At 36.8% G+C, this 22,516-nt stretch overlaps 1 protein-coding gene across 1 annotated transcript in view; it reads left to right on the top strand.

Annotated features, from left to right (window-relative positions):
* Nucleotides 1-22,516, top strand: part of LOC114646877 (inactive carboxypeptidase-like protein X2) — a 357,898-nt gene that overhangs the window by 235,228 nt on the left and 100,154 nt on the right. The window contains exon 5 of the mRNA XM_028795245.2: nucleotides 6,325-6,409. Coding sequence (XP_028651078.1) covers nucleotides 6,325-6,409 — 85 coding nt within the window. The remainder of the gene's footprint in view (nucleotides 1-6,324; nucleotides 6,410-22,516) is intronic.

Raw genomic sequence — 22,516 nt, 5'->3', positions numbered from 1 at the left:
AAATATGAATATTTATTTGTGCTTCTCCTTTCAGTGTTGAGTTTTGATGTGGCTGTTAAAATATCTTTTATTACTGTGACTTGGTGATTGTATAACAATATGTTGATAGATCTTCATTTTTTTCTTATGGTTTTATTCGGTTGATATTTCATCATTCTTAGTGCTAGTAGCCTAATATGAAGTGAAACTCAGTTTATTTCCCCCACTCCCACATACTGTTAAAGTATTTATATTTTTCTGTAACTTTTGTTAATGTTCTTAATGTTTGTCATTTAAGGTAATGTATCATATAGATGTGCTTAAAGGATGAATTCCTTGTTTTCTGTGAGTGGAACCACAAAAAGGCAGGGCCACCATTATTATAATAATTATAAATAAAGATTCTTCATTGGTTTTGTTCTTTAAGCTAGAGGTTTTATAGTTTACTCTCACTTAAAGTTCATTTTTGTACATTTCAGTTATTTAAAGTACTTTTTTTTTATTTAAAAGTCTGAACATCATTTGAGCCTGTACAGGCCTTGAAGCCTATCTGTTGAGTTTGTTTTCATGCTGCCCTTTAGGTTCCAGACCAGGGGCCTCATGTATAAATGGTGCGTATGCACAAAAATATTACGTACGAACGTTTCCACGCTCAAATCGCGATGTATAAAACCTTAACTTGGCGTAAAGCCACACACATTTCCACGGTAGCTCCAACCCTGGCGTACGCAAGTTCTGCACTCGGTTTTGCAGACTGGCGGCACCCAGCGTCAAAGCAGTGCTACTGTTCCTGTGTGGTTACCCTTTCTTTTTTAGATCCATCAAGCACACTGTGCCTCAGCCATGCTGCCTATTTGAACTGCTCTCACACGGCAAAGCTTCAAAGCCTTTCCTATACGGACCTCGCGGTTCAGAAACAGTTTCATCCTAAGAACTATGAACGCACTCAATCAGTCCATCAAGTGCTCCTTGTAGAACTGTTTGTACGTATAAGTACAATCACTTCACTGTAAACTTGCGATACAGTTATAATATTGCACAGCCTGAGCCACTTAATAAACCATGTATTTACATATGATGACAATATTTTTAAGAAGAAATACAGCAAAATATGTTTATTATGTTATACAGATAAAACTTTAACTTCATTTAAATAATCTATATTGTTAATTAAACATGTGAGGACACGGTGCCGCAGCACTAGAGAGGATTGTTCCTGCCTCGCGCTGTATTCTTGCTGGTGCTGGAAGGATAGATGGATAGAGTAATTAAACATGTACTACGAAGATATTTCAACGTTCCTTAAAAGTTTTGAAGAATCGGCGTTCTAAGCTTACAGATGGCTTAACGTCTATTACAGAGCTGATTGTGTGATGATTGGGTATTTGGAGAAAGAAAAGTAAGGACAGGAATTGGGTGTTAGTACGTTTGAAAGAGACAGTACTGCTACAATAAAGTATTTCATCGATGGTTGCACATGGCACGGCAAGCATCTTGTGTGAGACATGAACAATCACTGTGCCACCGTGTTCCCATGTTTAATAACATGCTTTAACTTCTATCATCATGAAAATTATATCACGTATACATCTCAGTAATTTAATTATTCAGAGAGCTGTAATATTACGAATGTAATGGATTCTGTGTCCTGTCAGAAGAAGAGAAAGCCTGGAAGCACGTAGTGATTCACACGCATAGAGCACATAGAAGATCAAATACAAAACAAAGCATTTAACGTGCTACTTTAGTTACGATGGGATTTGAGAAACTAAACATTAAACGATTTTAAGATAAAGTTTATGATGTTCTACTTTAATGACAAAATAAACTACATGATTAAAGTGGAAATTTTGAGATTAAAGTTGACATTTCGTGTTTTTTTCCCACTGTGTCTCTATTTTTTTTTTTCTCTGTACCCTAATAAGCTTTCATATGACACTCAGACGGTGGGCTACGACTCCCCTTTTTATGGCGACTTTGATATCTGACAGCTTCTTTTTTATTTCAGCACTGTGCGACTTTGTGAACTTGAGCTTTCAAATTTCTCTGGCACTCTATGTCACTCGATCAACTTCCTTTTGTTGATTATACCACTGTTTAAACCAACAAGTAGTACGTTTTTTCTTGCCTCCACTTGGTATTCACTGAAATCCTTCTATTTTCCCTCATGCTTTTGTCATTGTCTTTTCACAGAAGGCTGATCTGAAGGGCTATTTATATTGATTTACATATTCAAAGAGGCATAATTCTGGGAGGAGTTGGGGCGGGACAGCAGGCGCGCTGACCAGGATTTATGGAGCGGAAGAACGTGGAAGTTGGCATTCGCACAGATTTATGCCTCTGGATTTTTTTGTGTGTAAGCACATTTCCGCTTTTGTGCTTACGTCATGTTATAGTGTGAATTCTACGCACAGTGTTATGCATGAGGCCCCAGTTGGGTTCTGTTCTGGTTTGGATATTTTGAGGCTTGTGCTCCCTTTTTACCATTTTGTGTCAAGTCTTGTCCTTCTAAATCGTTACCAAAACAACACTTTTGTTATTTCTTGTGATTTACCTTACACCAAAACCAAGATGCTGCTTTCAATCATATCATAAGTTTTTTTGTAAAACTAAGTGATTTATTTTTGTGTTTTTGCTGAGTTATTTTACCCTTAAACTAATTGTTTTAGGTGTGTTTACATATAATACAAAAAGCACCTACTATTGCTGTCATGTCTGTCTGTCCACATGAATCAATTGAGCTCCCTGTGGACTAATTTTGTTGAAATGTATCACACTTTCTCTTCAAGTAATTTTGTTCATCTTACTTATCTGTCTTAAAAGAGAAACATATTCAGTGCAACTACAATTATGGATTAGTTTGCCATTTGAAGTTTCCTTCAGACAGGTTGCTTTTTTGCACATTTTTGTATTTTACTTGACATTAGAGTCAAGTTTAGTATTGTAAAGTGCTATTAAAAAAACAGGTATTGTATTTATCCAACTGACACCAGTTTTATTATCGCTGTTTTACTAAAAAATGCAATAAACAAAATATAAAAATGAACTCTTTAATGAAGTCCCTAGAAAATGTAACTTTTAAAACAGTTAATTAGTTAATTTAAAACAGTTTAATTAAACCTCTGAACATAAACAAATGCTATGTCATGGGTACATTTTCTTGGTTGTTTTCACTTTGAATCTGATCCAAAATTCAGAGGTGATTCTGTTGGCACTGCCATGATTCATAGCAGCCATGTGATAACACAATACAATACAATACAATTTATTTTTGTATAGCCCAAAATCACACAAGGAGTGCCGCAGTGGGCCTTAACAGGCCATGCCTTTTGATAGCCCCCCAGCCTTGACTCTCTAAGAAGACACAATGTCATACCTCCTGTTGCTGTCAGTTCCCATGGCTATCAATGAGTTACTTTACCATCAAGAACATGGTGGAGCCAATGAAAAATAAATTTAATAAATTTAAAACAACAAAATAGCAAAATTACATAACCCAAAAGTGAACTAAAGTCAATTAGGACTGTCAAAAATGAGAATTAGCCAAATAAAAAACAACAAATAGTAGAGCAATAGTGCAAACAAATTTAAGATAAATCAGGACATAATTAATGGCAGCAATTAATAAGGTGTGTTAGCAAATAGTCATCTTGAGTTCAGACAGGGAAGGTCATGTTTCACTTATATGGTGGAATTCTATGAAAAAGCATCAAAAGGACATGATCAAACAGATACATGTGATATAAATTATCTTAATTTTCAGAAACTAGTTCTGAAATACCACACTCAAAGTTATTGCTCAAACTAAAAGAAGTGTGAATTCAGGGTGCAATATGTAGGTGGATACAACATTAGCTGAAACAAAGGAAGGAAAGTGTTATGATGATGGGAACTTTCTGAGTATTAGGTGATGCTGAAAGTGTTGTCCCTCGGGGATGAGTGGCAGGGCCACTGCTGTTTTTTAATGCACACATACAGTCTAGATAAAAAATATAAACAACAAGCTGGTTAAGTTTGCAGTGACACTGTCCTAGGCGGAAGGGCAAATAATGTGCAGCAGAATCATCTAAAGTGTTGCAGAGGGACTGCAATAGCATTAAGGGTTGAGCAGAATTGTGGCAGAAAAAATTTAATGTAAGAAAATATAATGTTTTATATGTAGGAAGTAAAAATGTTAGATTAGATTGGAATACACAATGAAAGGTTTGAATCTTGAATGAACTCCTAATAAGAAGAATCTAGGAGTCACAGTGGGCTCATCACTATCAACATCAAGAGAGCATATCGAAGAGATTAAGAACACCAATAGAATGTTAGATTATATGTCACAATGTAAGGAGTTCAGGGCATATATGCTTAATGTTGTATAGCACACTATTGATTTCTCACCTTGAGTACTGTGTGCAGCTTTAGTCTCCATATTACAAAAAGAGAGAGCGGTGCTAGTAAAAGTCCAAAGGAGAGTGATTAGTCTGATTTGGAGACTGAAATGTATGAGCTATTAGAAGAAATTGAAGAAGTTGAACCTTTTTAGTTTAAGAAAGCAGACATTAAGAGGTGGCATGATTTTAAGAATTTCAGATTTGAAAGAAATTAGTATATTGGATTAGTATATTGGTTTTTATTTTAAAATAAACTCTTCAACAACACAAGACTGGCATGAAAAAAAGACACGTGGAGTAAATTACCAAGCAGTGTGTTGGAGAGTAGGACTTTTGTGACCTTTATATCTCAACTTGATATTATTTTGAACAATGTTGGTGAAAAGAATAGAGGTAAAGGAATTTAATGGTCATATTGGATTTTCTAGACATTATTTTTGAAAGACACCTTCCCAAGGAAACATTTTATTTTTATTACGGACGCCACCATTGTTTGGTGTTTGTCATGGAGGGTTGCCAGTCTGTTCCTAGTCAGGACAACCAGGAATATGCAAAATGTGACACCATTACTGCAGTGATATAAAGGTCGGCTTAGAACACTTCCTGGCTGTGTAACTTTGTGAATTAATTAATACCCTACCATTATTATTGTTTTATTATACGATTTTTCTTGTTCTGAATTCTGTTCTCTTCTTTTGATTACGTGTTGTGTTTTGCCTTAGGCTAAATGAAATATTGTGGTTAGTGACTGTACAGCTATGTTTCTCAATCTATGATTTTGTCTCACATCCTGGCCATTGTTTATTTAATTACTGTCCTCACAGTTACAACCATGGCATGCTGTTACTATGTTGATTCATTTTCTGATTCCACCTTTTACTGTCATCCTGCACAGTCAGTGAGCATGGGATCCTAACAATAATAATACTATCACGCATTTTGGCATTAGCTGCTATTTCCCTTTTACAGCCTGCTGTGTGACACTATCTGCTGTGAGGTAAATATCCAATGCTTCTAGGCCTTCATTTGCTTTCATACTTGACTGTCTCTGCAAAGTCCATGCTGCTTTGGTCGCTCCTAGTTTGCACTTTTAGTTTCTCTCTTTGTCTTTCTAGCAAAATTGTTTACCAGCTTGAGTGTGATGCACCTAATTTATCTAGTTTGCTTTTTGTACTGTCTTTTCTTCTTTTGATGAATTAACAGTGGTGATGTAAATGTGCATTTCACACTTGTCTCTTTAGATAAAGTGTCAGGTTCATTAATATATTCATTTACTGCATTTTTTACACAGCCTACTGGGCAATGACTTGGTAAAAAATGTTAAGCCGTAATGTCCAGTGCTGAAAAACATTTTTCTACATAATATACTTGTTTCTAAAGATTCTGTGGGAAATTTCATCCAGAAAATGTTTTGTCCGCTTTTTTTGTGATTATACAAAAAAATGCATATGCCTCAAAGCAAAGTCTCCAGTCATGGTAAGCTGTAGATAGTCAATCAGAGTTCTCTGTTATTTAAATGTGCCATACTTTCTGTAGATAAATCAACAAATTGTACCAAGAAGTCTAGCTGAAATTACTCATTCATAGTTTAGTGGAAAAAATAAGCAGCTATAGTAAAGCTGTGAACATATGAATAATTTATATAGCATGTATTTATCAATTTGGTGTCCTTCTATTTCCGTAGTGTCATTGGCTACTCCAAAGTATGAGTGGATGTGATTGTGATTGTCCCAGGGTTAGATGATGCCTTGGCTCTGGCTCACTAGTGGATGATTCCAACAATGGATACATGGATGACTAGTGTTTTAGACTTTTTCTCTTAACTTTTATATTTGACACGTATAAAATAATTCACAAATGCATTACTGTTCTGTTAATGAAGAAATTAAGGAAAAAATAACATACTTTAAGTATAAAATATATCTTTAAACATGCACTTAAAATTACTTGTTTATTCTTTTAGGAGTGACTGGGTAACATCATTCAGAGTGATGGTCAGCAATGATAGCCACACATGGATAACAATTAAAAATGGAACAGAGGACATGGTGAGCATAAATCTCTTTTTCATAAGTTCACTTTTCATAGTGAGCCAAATTAATGAATGTGACTCTAAATAAAACATAACCTAGCTAAATAAAGGCCTCCATAATTATTGAAAAAGCTATCTATACATCTGTCCATCCATTTTCAGAAATTGCTTAGGGGAATCATAAGGAGTTATGTAAAGTGTTTTTATAGAGAACATTTCTAAAAATTAGCCCTGATTATAAGACCAATTCCTATTCCGTTATTTCCATTGCCCACACATTTGACAAAGAATGGTGTAATTTGATTTAAATTTTTTTTAAAGTTGAAGTGAAATTAAGGAAAATTGAAATTCTGTATCTTTTATGTGCCTTTTAAACATGAACACTTTTGACAAGCCATTGTGAAGGATCATCTGATAGACAGGTGGTTGTAGGCAAGAAATGGTATCTCAGGACATGAACATAGTAATGTGAAAGAGATGAAAGCATGCACTGGCAGGGTCAATGCATGCCATTATGAGTAGTGAAGTTATGTTATGTAGTTACAATGGATGGCCTGCAAGGGCTAGAACCAGAAGCACTTTCAAACAGGAGGAGAGAGAAAAGGGTGACATGAGAGGAAATAGTTAATGGTCATATGGGCTTGCAAAGCAACAGGTGTTCAGAATGTCCAACCCTTATTATAATGAGAGGGTAAGACTAGGAACCAAATGCCAGACATTGTAATATCTCCTGATGGACAGTGGGTACACAGTCCCTGGAATGAACATATGAGTATGTGCTGTCCCTCTCCTATGGCCAGTAGCAAAGGAACTGCCTTGGAGACTTGTTTCTTTAAGGGCAATAAATGATTAAGGGTGCAGAGACAGAAAAGTTAACTGGAGGCTATTCTGATGCCAGAGGTAATTTCATGGAATAGCCAGGTGTAGCCCAAGAGTAGAGTTTACATGTCTCGTTGAATGTGATGACATTTGGGGCAAATAACTGCCTAAGTAGAGAGGGTCTGAGGTCAAGCTATAGAGAAAGAGAGTTAGATGGTGATGAGGGGTGTGATTGGTGCAGTGCTTTGTAATGGGCAAATGGGAGAGCCAGACCACCAGGCAGAAAGAGGTTCAATCCCATTTAATTATCTTTGTCCAGTCCTTCCTTGTGTTTATGTAATAGTTAAATGTTGTGATCTGGCTCATTTTATTATTTTTTCCAGGTATTGGAAAACTTTTTAGATTGTTTATGTATGATTTTTTAAGGAGTTTTGAATATGAAGTAATCCATTCCAGTAGTTGTTTGTAATTAGTTCCTGGAATAATGTTACTTTTAGTTAACAATATGCCTAATGTTTATTGTATTGCCATTTGTTTTTCATGGGTGGTGCCGTTTTGTAGCTTGGTTTACTATGACGTGGCAATCATGAGCTAGGGGGTCTGGCTCCAGAACTTAAGCAGCAGAAAACCCTAGATGCCAGTATTCCAGATTACAGCAATCACGTAATGCATATTAATATGCACATGTTTGAGACTTTCTTTATTAATGACTGACTTCTCATTATTGTTCATTTTTGACTTTAAGATAGCATTTAGGATTTGTCCATCTGGTATGGTCTCCATTTGACTACACTCGTCTTTCATTCTGTTCTCACTTTACCCTAGTAAATTTTCACAAGACACATTAATGTTTGTATACTTGGACCTCCTTGACATTGTTCTTTGTTAGATGAATGTTGTTATACCATCTCAGTTTAAAAAATGATTCTTTAATCGCATCACCTATCACTATACTTTGTTTAATGTTGATAGAGATTGCATTTTAGTCAGATAAGATACCGTTAATTACTGCAGCTAATGAAAAAATTACCATTGTTAGAACTGGAGGTGTTTGAGCGTGTTTTAATGCTGTATTCTGTCCTTTTTGTTTTATGTCCTATTCTTTTAATTTACTAATATTTTTCTGTGCCATTGGTAAGATGACACAATGACATGTTACATATTCTATAACAATATTCTATAATCAGTTGGGTAGGTGATTGACTTTGAAGTCAGTATAAGGGGACGTTTGTTACATTGAAACAGGACAAGAGGAAGTGGCCTATTGGACAGATTTAAATAATTTGCAGTAGCAGAGATAATCAATTATTAGTTATTGGTCTTATCAGTCATGGTAAGGCTGTAGGGAGGCAATCAGAGTCCTATATTATTAAAACTGTTATGCTTTTTATAGACAAATCAACAAATTGTACCAGGAAGTCTACCTGAAGTTACTCATTAATAGTTTAGTTGAAAGATGAGCAGTTGTAGTAGAGCTGTGAACACATTAATAATTTGTATAGTGTTTATATTTATCGCTTCTGAGAGCTAAACAAAAGGGTCATCGGAATAGTTGTGGTGGTTAGAAGTGGAAAAAATGTTTGTAATACTTAACAAAAAACAAAAGCAGTAATCAGATTCATTGTCTAATAAAGAAAAGAGAAAAAAAGCAAAAATAAATTTTGTTTCCCAAATAGTTTGTCAATTGCTTGAACACTTGTTTTGTGTTGGGTCTGTCATTTAATGGTTTTAAACTTCAGATGATGTTTAATACAGGCAGCCATCTTACAGATCATCACATAAATAGCAACCATGCAGCCCCATGGCATAAAATGGACACATGAAACCCTGAAGATGTGCCACAACCATGCAAAACAAATGCACAACATGGTGACAGAAACATGTCAGCAAAATAGCAATAAAAATATTATTGACAAAAAAATAGGTGGAAATAATAAAAAGTAAAAACAAATGCTGTAAATAAATTAACAATGCATTTTTGACAGAACTACTTTGGTTTTAGTTTAGGGTTAATAGTTTTTGTTTTTGATGTTGGCATGGTCCTGAACTTGAGCTTTAAACTTGAACTTAAAACATTTTTGGTTTTTTTGGGTCGGACAGCACATAAACCTAAAGATTTTTGATTTGTTCTTCACTTCTCTTACTCTGGTATGAAACTAATTTTGGTTACTGCATCATTAATTAATATAATTTTACTTTATCCCAATTGGGTGGCATGGTGGCGCAGTGGTAACGCTGCTGCCTCGCAGTCAGGAGACCTAGGCTCGCTTCCCAGGTCCTCCCTGCGTGGAGTTTGCATGTTCTCCCCATGTCTGCGTGGGTTTCCTCCGGGTGCTCCGGTTTCCTCCCACAGTCCAAAGACATGCAGGTTAGGTGCATTGGTGATTCTAAATTGTCCCTAGTGTGTGCTTGGTGTATGGGTGTGTGTGTGCCCTGTGGTGGGCTGGTGCCCTGCCAGAGGTTTGTTCCCTGCCTTGCGTCCTATGTTGGCTGGAATTGGCTCCAGCAGACCCCTGTGACCCTGTAGTTAGGATATAGCAGGTTGGATAATGGATGGATGGATGGATTTATCCCAATTGGTTCTGTGGTAATCATGTTTTTCTTAAATAGGTGGATTTTTAGCAGCCATTTGTTAAAAGTAGTGGTTATCATTGTTAATATATTCTTGTCTCCTTTTTTAAAATATTCTGACAGTGTAAACTTTGTTTAAATAGTTTCAGATCAGTGGTTCCACATCTGGACAAGGTAGAAGAGGGACTATTTGACAGGATGAAAAGACTGTGGTCATGAATATTAAACCACTGAAACTGCTTACAGAGTCTGGTTTGTGCCTACTCGGTCAACTCAGTGCCTTTGAGTAGGTGGGTCATATATTTCTAAGTGAAATATTGTGTAGTTCCTGTTAATAATATGACAAGGATTTACAGCAACTGTCTCTGTATCCTCAGTAAAATCTCATGTGGAGTTCTGCTTGAATAGGTTCATCTGCAAGGCTTTCTCTGCAGTTGTATTGGATGTAAGTTGACTAATTGTGAGCCGGCCCTGCTATGGATATTATCTAGTTAAAGGCACTACACAAGCAAACAACCAGAAAAGTGTCTTTTTGTGGGCTACAGACATTGGCAAAAGCAATGAAAAACTTAATAGCTGCCAAGTATTTAAACTTGTTCAATTAAATTCTTTGATGCAGCTTTATTTGTATTGACTTTGCAGGACATTCAGCTTTAATTCCAGATTAACCATGGTACTTACAGAGCCATCAGAATGCAAGTTGGCTAAAAAAAATTGCAGACTTGCTCTTCCCTCATTCTCTTTCTAAGTCATGTATTGATCTTCTGTAAATAATTACCTTGAATAGAAATTTAGCAGATTTCAATACTTAGTGAGACATAGAAACATATATGGATGGACAAGTGGATATATGAAATCTGATATCTGTCTCATCTTATTGGTCCACTACAAATGGAGAAAAAGAGAAACAGGTTTATAGGGTCATTATTGTCATGTGTACATAGGCCATACCACATAGAGGAGCCGTATTGAATGTGATCAAGCACAAAAGACTACAGGGATACTTAATACACGTTATTTTTGTAATAACAAATATTTTTATGCAATGTTTTAATTTTTAATATATATATATAAATATTTTGGATAGGAATATAAGTAACAAGCTGGTTAAGTTTACAGATGGTACCAAGATAGGTGGATTGGCAGATAATCTGGAATCTGTTAAATCATTGCAGAGGGACTTGGACAGCATATAGGCTTGGACTGATTTGTGGCAGATGAAGTTTAAAGTCAGTAAATGTAAAGTGTTACACATAGGAAGTAAAAATGTTAGGTTTAAATACACAATGGGATCTCAGAAAATCGAGAGTACACCTTATGAGAAGAATTTAGGTATTGTAGTGGACTTGACACTATCTACTTCCAGAAAGTGTTCATAAGTCATTAAGAAGGCTAACAGAATGTGTGCAGTTTTGGTCTCCATGATACAAAAAAGACACAGCAGTGCTGGAAAATGCCAGAGAATAGTGACTAGGCTGATTCCAGGGCTACAGGGAATGAATTATGAAGAACAATTAAAAGAGCTGAGCCTTTTTAGTTTAAGCAAAAGAAGATTAAGAGTGACATTATTGAAGTTTTTAAAATTATGAATGGAAAAAGTATAGCGGATCGAGACTGTTATTTTAAAATAAGTTCATCAAGAACAAGGGGACAAAGGTGGAAACTTGTTAAAACAGTAAATTTCGCACACACTTTAAGAAGTTTTTCTTAGACACTATAGGCATTTGGAGTAAGCTACCAAGTAGTGTGGTAGACAGTAAGACTTTAGAGACTTGATGTTTTTTTCGAAGAAATAAGTGGATAGGACTGGCGAGCTTTGTTGGGCTGAATGGCCTGTTCTTGTCTAGATTGTTCTAATGTTCAATATATAGCAAGTTCTCAAAGTAAGCAATGTTTAATTTCCTGGTGTGAGCACATAATTACAGATTTTTATAAAATGGGATAACAACACTGGATATAGAGCATTTCAAAATCTCATATAAAACAGCCTCATATAAATTGCTTTCATGAAAAAGAAATCATTAAATAAATGCCTGTCACATTATAGATAGATAGATAGATAGATAGATAGATAGATAGATAGATAGATAGATAGATAGATAGATAGATAGATAGATAGATAGATAGATAGATAGATAGATACTTTATTAATCCCAAGGGGAAATTCACATTTTATAGTTTAAACCTCTAATTTTGCTGGTGCCCTGATGTCTATGTCACTATTCTGCAACAGTTTTACTACTTTCAGTACTTTAATCTTCCTCCAATGCTGAATACATCAAACAGAGTCAGGTATAAACAGCTCTGATCATTTTGTATGCAGTGTTTTCTTATAAACATCATATGAAGGGAAATACAAGATTGTAAAATTACTACCATCCGCTTTATAGTGATGCCGGCAAAACTTGATGATAGGAATTGGATAGTGAAGGAAATCAGACTTTTTGTAGTGATGTTTATGAAGACTTCAATATGTGAAATATCTGAAATCTTTTGACTTGTTTATTGCATTTGGTAAAAAAAAATATTTAATGGTAGTCCATTACTTTTCCTAACAAAAGACAGGGATTGGTAAAGAGACTTACTGTACTTTCAAAGAAACAAATGAAAGAAGAAGGGGTATATTGAATCAGTGGAGGCCATTCACAAATGAGAGGGCTCATGCACTCTGAGCTTTTGTGCTAAGAAACCCTGTGGTAGTCATTATTGCTTAAAGCTTAATGATATTTTGTAGGACAAAAATACTGTTCCCAATTTCTAAAACCTTTTTTAATGTAAAAAAGGTCAGGATTATTAAAAGAGCCATTTGGAAATCTGCTGTTTGAAAAATCCCCATTGTCTAATATAAATGATTTTTACAAATCAAGCCATTTTGAATGAAAACCTGCAATAACTGAATTTATTGTAACCAAAGTATTAAATGAAATTAAAATTATGACATTGTTTTTCATAGTAATTAGATGACATATCTCATTATGCATTTTATTCACAATTTAATGACACGTTTACAAATATCTATAATACAGTATATATAATATGATATAATAATGTAGTAGGCAACATATCACTCTAAAGATAGGCATTTAAGTAACTGTCATTTTTATGAAGGGTTGCCCATGGCTTTAATAGTAGGAAGGGGGTTCTGCTAGAAATATGCCTCTGACTCATGTGTTGTTGAATAAATGCACTTGTTATCAGGCTTAACCCTCATTTGGCATGTGTCTCAGTCATTCCATCTCAGTCCTCAATACAGTTGGTGTTCAGCAGTGGAACTGGACCAGCAAATGACATGAGATGAAGGGCTGGTACTATCGAGAGACCAAAGAATGTGCACAACTGGCTCTGGAGACCATGATCAGTCCACAGGAACCAACTTCCTTTCCTTGAGTCCAAAGTACAGGAAATGTAAAGTAACCGATGGATTATTTTATTATTACCTCCGGAAAGAGGACACAGAGACTGGCAGAGCTCTAATTCCCCAAGGAGAAAAACTAAAGTTGTCTGGTACAATGGATCAGACTGGTAGGGGCCTTGTTGGAGCCTATTCATGGTTATTACTGCTGCTAATGGATGGAAGCAAGCAGTACATCTGGTGGTGGCATTAGAAGGTGAGGCACTAGTAGTATTAGAAGATATGGCACCTGACGATTGGATGGAGTTGAGTATGCTTCTGATAGCCGTAGAGCAGCTGTAAAGCTTCCAAAAGTCTTTGCAATAACTATAAGAAAAATGAAGATGTTTGGCGAAAGCCTGGGAAGATTTGCCACCAGGGTTCAATCATTAATACAATGGGTATATCAGCATATTCTCCAGGTTGTGCAAAACAATCTGGCATGAAATGCATTCCTGAGGGGTTTCACACCTGCATCACTATACCAACAGGTCCATGTCCATCACATTCAAACAGGCACTGACTAAAGCAAACTGAAAGAGAGTATGTGCTGGTTGAAGAACCTGTGCAGCCCAAATCAGTGTTGAGAAGAATGTCCCACAACCTGGGTAGAAATAATCCAGCAAGTTCAAACCACTGACAGATAGATGATACTTTCCTCTCCCAGGGAGGATGTTGCTGTCCTGTCATCCTCAGACCCACCCATACAAGAACCAAAGCCACCTGCTTGCTGGTGCTGTGGACACCTGTGGTCAAGTGGGATGATTCCAGACCTCCAGCCAGTACCAACAGCTTGTAGAGTGACCGGAAGCAGTCACCTGTCAATACAGAATGCTTGGAAGTTGGAAGCTATTGTCACCTTCACATCTGGGTCATCAGCTAGGTAATAAAAGCACTGAATGACACCAGGGCCACTGTAAACATTATGCAGCCAGATAATGCACCTGACTGATAATGTAGCTGACTGGGACATGTGTGACCACATCAACTGGAGAATCTGCATTCATGTTAGGAAAGGTGGTGGACAGTTTTCAAATTGAACAGCGACAATGGATGCAAATAGTTTGGGTGGTTGATATCAAAGACTCCTGCATGTTGGGACTGGACTTTTTACAAAGGAAGTAACTTTTGGAGCCACCTTTTTATCCAAAGACACAAGCAATCTCCACTCACTTGCTATTTCCATGGAGTGCTTCCCCTGTTTGGAACAACATACTAGAGTCACAAGAGACATCTAGATGTGAAGTCCTAACTTCATCTCAGAGACAACAAATGCAAGATCTTCTGCTTGAATAGTATGATAGGCTTGTCCTTCAGAAAATGTAGAATGAACTAATCTGGTATAACACGAGATTGACACAGGCAACATCCATCTCATCAAACAGCACCACTGCCACATCCCACTGTCTTGTTAGGTGGCAGCTAATAAAACGATCAAGTAAATGTTAGCAGCCAAGATTATAGAGGTCTCAAAGTCTTCATGGTGCTCAGTCATTACTCTAGCCCCAAAGAAAGATGGCATCTTGCAATGATGTGTAGACTATCAGCAGTTAAATGCCATCACACATAAGATTTCCCAGTCACTTCCAAGAATAGATTAATCATTGGGTCTAGTTGCGGGGTCACATTGGTTTTCATTGACAGATCTTGAAAGCAAATACTGGCTGGTGGGACTGGACCCTGGAGAGAGAGAGAGAGAGAGAGAGCGCTCCTCTTCAATTTGATAATTTAACTTGGCACAAGTGGTGTTAAATATGTACATAGTATTACTCCATTCCTGTGAGTCTAATTAAGAGTTATGATGAGTCTGCTTACAGGAAAGTAGTAACTGGTGGGTATTCCACAAAGAGCACCTATGAAATCCAGACTTAGCCTCATTTTTCAATCAAAACTCAAATCGGTTCCATGAATGCAAAGTGTTTCTCGTTAACTCAAGAGGGGCAGAGACAATCCATGGTTATGCACGCACTCTTAATATTTAAGCAGTCCCAAGGACTGACCATCGATAACATCTATCATAGTTCGAAAAATACAGAGGAATGTGCAGCAACTATAAATTGAGCATCTGTGACTTTAAGTGTGAAACTGATGGGATGTACGATGTAATTTTGGACAGCTTGGCAAAGTTTAATGTTTTATTTAATTGTCCTTAACTAGAAGAACATGAAACAGAGTCAATGGCATTCTTTTTTGCAGTTGATCAAGAAATACTCGTATAATAACACAAAGGAAATGCATATGCTATTAAGAAAGCAAGAGAGGCCGTGTGGCAATCTATAATAGATATATTAAATATGTAAGTACGTTATGGTTCTGAATTGGTGCATTGCATAATTAAATGTCCGTAGTATTTTTCAAACTGAAAAAGTTTCCTTTAAATCGTCCTGTTTTATTGTAAATGAACTTCTTTGTGAAAGTCTTACTTCAGATGTTTAAAACAGTTAAGTATTTGGTAGCAATGTAAAGTGCATTTGACAGCAAGTGAAAATTATATACCTGTACAAGAACATATTTAAAAATTAGTGCAACATACATTTATAAACAAACTAGCTGTGCTAACCATCTAAGATGGGTTGAAATCTAAGTGATCATCTCAGAGTTCAGCGTTAACATTTGCAGTGCACCATGCAATGCATATATCTCTGTTATAAGCCATTTAGTATGCCATTTGTAAAAGCAGTGTTAATGTTTGTGATGAGTCATCTATTGGAATGACAAATGCAATGCATTTTTTATTACTAAAAATGCTTGTGATGTGCCATCTTTTGGAGTGACAGAGACTTAGCAACTGCATGAACACCCAGGCAGACATACAGACATGTATCTTTTTATTGTGGTGGATACATTTGTGCATTTAGCAATCAAATAGAAAGCTGCAGCTTCTACCAGTGATGCAATACCCCAGTGTCCCTCCTGCTTAAGGAGTTTGCCCTCACTCCTTCATCTATCCACTTTCTAAGCACACTTATCCTGAACAGGGTTCTCAGGGAAGATAGAGCTTATCCTAACAATCTTTGGATGTAATGTTGGAACAAACCCGGGTCGGATTGCTAGATTAACACACACACACACACATCACGGGTCAATTTAGTATTCGTAGTCCACCCAACCCGCATGTCTTGCTGTTGTGGGATTGAACTGGAGCAACCATAGGAAACTCATGCAGACATGGGAAGAACATGCAAACTCCACACAGGAAGCATCTGGGACTCCCGTCAGTCTAATATTGCACAATGTCTAAATACACAGTATAACTGGGCATACACATCGATGAAATTTAAATGTTAAAAAGGACTTACCTATGCATTGATGCTATGAATGATTTGTATTTTACAGTCAGATGAGTTTGGAAGTTCAGTCTATTGTGCCTATGATATTTAGGAAGCCTAAAGTACAACTTTTATAAATCTACTTTGAATAATTGCATTTTGCATAGATTCACGTAACTTCTTCTTCTTTCGGTTGTTCCCATTAGGGGTTGCCACAGTGGATCATCTTTTTCTATATCTTTCTGTCCTCTGCATCTTGTTCTGTTACACCCATAACCTGCATGTCCTCTCTCACCACATCCATAAAACTTCTCTTAGGTCTTCCTCTTTTTCTCTTGCCTGGCAGCTATATCCTTAGATACACGTAACGAAAAAAATAAAATAAAATTGATGCAAGTGGTTTGCCCAGTAGTCAGGCATTTACACTGGTGAGTTGACTATGTAATGCATGGCTTCAACTATCCATCCCCCCATCCATCCATCCATAAGTCCATTTTCTTACCTCATGTAGCCAGGTCAGACTCACAGGATAGCTGACGCCTATTCCAATAATCATTAGATGCAAGGCAGGAACAGTCCATCATAGGGTGAACACACACACAGACTCACTAGGGCCAATTTAGCATTACCAAGCATTGCCATTATTAGTCTTTGGACTGTCAGGGAAAATCCATATGGACATGGGACGAACATGCAAACTCTACATAGGGAGTACCCGAGACATGATCCCTGATCTCCTTGTTGAGAGGCAACAGCACTACTATTGTGCCAGCATTCCATTATAAATACCCAAAATCTCCCAAAATTAAATATTAATTAAATTAACTTATTCAACAATGTATGGACAGGTCTCTGGTAATGGCAATATTCACAGATACAAATAAAACCCCAAAATATTTCCACCATGTTGTGAAACCACTGACACACATACACACACTACAGCCAATTTAGCAACACCGACTCATCTGACCTTCATGTCTTGTAAAGTGCATTTGACAGCAAGTGAAAATTACATACAAGAACATACTTCAAAATTAGTACAACATACATTGATAAACAAACTACATATTGGACTATTGGGACTGTGGGAGGAAACCCGAGCAGAAACTCATGCAAATAAGAGGGCACTTGGGATGTGAACCGTAATTAAAGGAACTGATCTCAACCTACTAGCCATTAGTAGTTACTGCAGTCTACTGTTTAAATGTGGATCTTCAAGGTCCAAAAGAAAGAACAAACTGCCAATGTACTTATGAGACTGCATTAGAAGTACTGTGTGCAATTTGAATAAATGTACTGCAAAAAAAAAAAAATTATATGTACACTAGCTACAGTAAAAGCTGCACAGATTAGAGCAACCAGCATATCTCTGGGCTAAAACAGCTGAAACTATTAAGTCTTGAACAGAGATACATTTCTTGGAATCTGTTTAAGGCTTTTAAAATTCCCAAAGGCATTAACAGAGATATTCTACTAGAATTTTTCCAGTTAATTGTTGAAAAGTACACACAAGGACATAGGGAGAAAATAAGATAAGTGTTTTCAAGACCAAAATCGAGAGCTTGTTATCATGCAGAATGCAGTGAAAGGCTGAAAGAAAACCCCTATTCCTGTTGGCCATGTAGACAAGGTGTGATCTTTAAATATTTCATTGAATAAAACACTAGAACTGAGAGCACTGTTACCTCATTGCTTGAATTACTGGAGTTTAGTTCCAGACAAAGTCATTGTCTGTGTAAAATATGCACACTATCCCTGAATTGGTGTGGGTCCTCTTTGGATATTCTAGATTTCTTTAATTATCTGCATACTGGGTTAATTGCTAACTCTGAATTTGTCCAGCACATTCTGTACATGTGGAAATGTGTCCTGCATTGAACTGGCCTCTTGTCTGGGGATGGCTCCTGCCCTTGTTCCATTCAGGGGCAGGCTCCGCCTCCCTGTAAGGCTGTAGTGAAATTATCTGTTTTAAAAAGTAGATAAAGAGGTGGAACTTCATAATTTAGTAGTTAAGCGAATCAAGCAGTTGCATTAAATGGTTTGATCTCTTTTACTTATCTCATGTTCGTTTGTATTACTTTCACAAATCTCTCTATATATAAAATACAACTTCTGTCTGTCTGTCTGTATGTTTGTCCGCTTTTCACGAGAGAACTACTTAACGGATTTAGATGTCTTTTTTCTATAATTTGCTTGAACATTCCTGTTGATTTTGCGACTTCTCTCATTGCGCTATGCATCACAGTTCACTTGTGATACTGATTTATTTGTGCAAATCCGAGAGACACGCATTGGGCCAAGGGGAGGGGGCGGGGCCCAGCCTTGGGCTGTTCCTTACCTCTGCTTAGCTAGCCAACGAGAGAAATACTTAACAGATTTGCCTTAACATCCTGGTTGATTTTTTGACTTCTCTCTTTGCACTAAGAATCATAGTTCACTTGCAGGAGTGATATATTCACGCTAATCTGAGACAAAGGCTACAGGCCAAGAGGAGGGTGAAGCATTGCGTCAGGAGTGGAGAGCCGGGCAGAGCCCTCCTCACTGTCCTTCTTCACTAATATGTGGGCAGAGCCGCGGGGTAAGGCTAGTGTATGAATAAAAAGAATAAAGTATTTTTTGTTTGTGGTATTTAGAAGCAAGGCAGTATGTTGTTGACAAAGGAGACAAAAATAAAGGTAATTAACCAATATAGTTATTTTTTTTCAGATTCAGTCAGGATTTTGTTATGTATAGCCCTGTATATACATACTGTATATATAATATATCCCTACTCGGTCCCAGAGATGCAGTGTGCACCGTGGATGGTTAAACTCACCCATGTCCATCCAATTTCGAGGTGCTAGTTAATTCAACACACATACAATTTTGAGATACTGGCAGAGAAGCAGAGTTCCTGTAAATTCCGGAGGCATTTATGGAGGAATAAGGTTTAAACCTAAGACTGTGCAGATGTAAGACAAAGCTTCTAACTACTGCACCACCCACGTTAAAACAACTGACAACTGACAAACTGAAAACATTTCCTCTTAGCAACATAATATTCTCAAACCCATGTTATGCTGCGTCAGTCTTAATAATCTTAGGAAAATAAGCTATGTGAAGTAATATGAACTCATAGTTTAAAAATTAAATAGGAACCTCTGTAAAGTTTGTTATTTCTGATACATGGCACCCCCATTGTCCCCAGCCTCTGCATTCCCTGGATCCTAATTTGATCCTACATTCCACTTATAGAGGGAAAGTAAACCTCTCAGTCACTTGAGGTAAAGGTGTTAGCTCTTTTTCACATAATATTCAATCTGTTGAATACAAGTAATTATGACATTGTTCACAAAAGACTCATTAACATCAGCCTAGTTTCATCCTCTTCACCCCAGATTTAATCATAGCAGATAAATGCTCACTACGAAACATTTTGTCTACTGAATCCAGGTCACATAAGCAAATATTACAGGGGTATTCTCTAATAACTGGTGCCCCTGTAGCTACTGGGTGTTACAACTGAATTCCTTTTTTTGAAGTTTTATGTATCAATTCTGGTAATCAGACACTTATTTTGAGGAGTTTTAGGGTCACAGAGTTTGATTCTGACATCCATTTGTGGCAATTCTCCCTTATTCTGATGGTTAAATATTTTTGTAATGTTTTGTGTACCATTTTGGTTTTCACGTGCACTGTCATTTTGGAGCTTCCATTGTTAGAACAAAACTGCCTGTTGTTAGGGACAAGTCCTATGTGGATAAGACATGACACAACAGGTTAAAGCAGGGGTCCTCAATCACGGTCCTGGAGGGTTGCAGTGGCTACAGATTTTTGTTCCAACCCAATTGCTTAATAAGAAGCACTTATTGCTCAAATAACACTTTTGCTTCACTTTAGTTGTCTCGCTCGTTAAGATTTTGAACCCTTTATTGCTTATTTTAGTCTTAAACACCTGCATTCTTGTTTTTTAATTGCTCCTACTTAGCACTAACATGCAAATGACAAAGAGACCAGCATTTCTCCATTTAGCTTGTTACCATTTACACCAGTGTGTATTTATCATGCACTATTGGGTTTAATTAAATACTTGGAAGGAAAGTGAAGAGAAAAAAGTGAAGGACTGAGAATTACTCATCCATTTTAGACATTTGGATGATTTTCTTAGAAAGCAAAAAAAATCTAGGATATGAGAATTATCTGGCATGGCAGAGTTAAAGCACTCACAAGCAATGCAATTAAATTACTGGCAAGAACTGCTTTCTAATTAAGCAGCCAGGTTAGAACAAAAACCTGCAGCCACTATGGCCCTCCAGGACTGTAATTGAGTACCCCTGGGTTAAAGGGTCCTCCTGGAATTCACTTCCTCCTTCAAGTTGTGGATTCAAATCCCTTTTCTGAATCGCTTTTATAAAAATTTTGCTTAATGAAATTTTGATTAACAACTTCTTTACCCTTGTTTTTGACCATGAGTTTTGTCTCATATTTATTCTTTGATGCTAATGCTTTTTGATCTCCTGGTATCAACCCTTTTTTGGCTTTTGTCTGTTCTCCAAATTCAGTCTCAAACCCAATCTGTTTGTATACGTTTTTATAATGGGAAAACGCATTGCCTTCATGCACACCATAAATGATAAATCTCATCATCATAATGGAAAAAAAAATCTCCTCTTGTTCAGGAGACTTCTTTTTGAGCAGTTATGAGCAGTGGCACCACTGTCTTTAATAGGATTAATTGTTATAATTACATTTTTTTTGTATTTTGTATAACTAACATATATAAATAACTGAAGGTAGAATATAACTTAAGCAAAAGATCAATTTCATCAAACAGCAGTTCAAATAGTACATCATATTCAATTTTTTCTCCACAAAAATGTCTACTACAGAACAAATATTCAGTTTTTATGTATATCATCATCCTTTGTGTATTTTTTATGATCCAGAACTTATTTCTTTTAGAGACAGAGAGCAAGTGACCAATAAGCAAATGAGTGTACAAAGTTAGTTGTGAATTTCTTCTAATAAAAATACATTTAAATCATTATCATAACTCGATCTCAGATAATAGAAGACAAAGTTGTACATGAAAATTCGACCCATGCCCAACCCTAAACCTGATACTTTCTCAGGTCCTATAGAGCTAGGGTAGCCAACCCTACCTAGATAATAAGCTGTGCAGACAGTATCATTGAAAAACTTTCCTCTATCTTCAAAGAAGACAGTTCCGGAGTTCAGATGAGAATGCAGATCATTTCTTTATTAAAAGTCTCAGTCCAATGAGTAAGCAATCAATTAAACAATTCATCTGCTTTTATACTTTTCCTAATTACCTTTACCTCATTTAATATATCATGTCATCTGACTCTTAATATCCTGGACTTTACTACCTCCAACTCCAATCAACTAACACCACCAGTAATTTCTGACTCATGTTGATTCTCCCAATTTTCCGAACACCACTTCAATTAACAGGGATATTGAGCGGATTGTCTTACTGATCTTAGCACTGTTTCATAGGAGGGGTGTATTGGCTTACCCATCAGTTTATCCTTGCTTTCTGGAGGGGTGTTGTTACTCCTTTACTTCATTCTAATCTTGGAAAATTACTTTGGTATCCTCTCTAAGATGAGGCAGAATTCATGTGCTTAAGCTTTATGTTACAATTAGTAAACCCTTGAGTTACTTTCTGTCCTTTTCCTTATGTTTAATAATACATTCTGTTATAGCTTCATTTGTATATACTTTGTGAAAACCCAGGGCACTCCAGCTGCCCCAATCCGACACAGACAGGCAGAGACACGAGTTCCAGCACAGGACATGTTTTATTTACAAGTGGGGAAGCGCTTTTCCTTCGCTAGCAGCATAGTGTAAGCACCAAGCACACCAACACACAGTTCCTTCTTTTCTTTCTCTCCTTTCCGCCTCCACTCCTCCACTGGCAAGCTTCACCCCTCTTCCTCATGACTGGACCCTGAATGGAGTGTGACAGCTCCTTTTATGTTAGACCTGGGAGTGCACCAGATGGCTCATCAGGGTTAACTGGAATTACTCCCAGGTGTGAAGGAAACCCAATATAGCAGGCCTCTGCCAT

The sequence above is a fragment of the Erpetoichthys calabaricus genome, chromosome 2 (genome assembly GCF_900747795.2).
Source record: "Erpetoichthys calabaricus chromosome 2, fErpCal1.3, whole genome shotgun sequence".
Classification (NCBI taxonomy): Eukaryota; Metazoa; Chordata; class Cladistia; order Polypteriformes; family Polypteridae; genus Erpetoichthys; species Erpetoichthys calabaricus.
The sequence above is the reverse complement of the archived record's forward strand: the minus strand, read 5'-3'. Positions and strand labels throughout refer to the sequence as shown.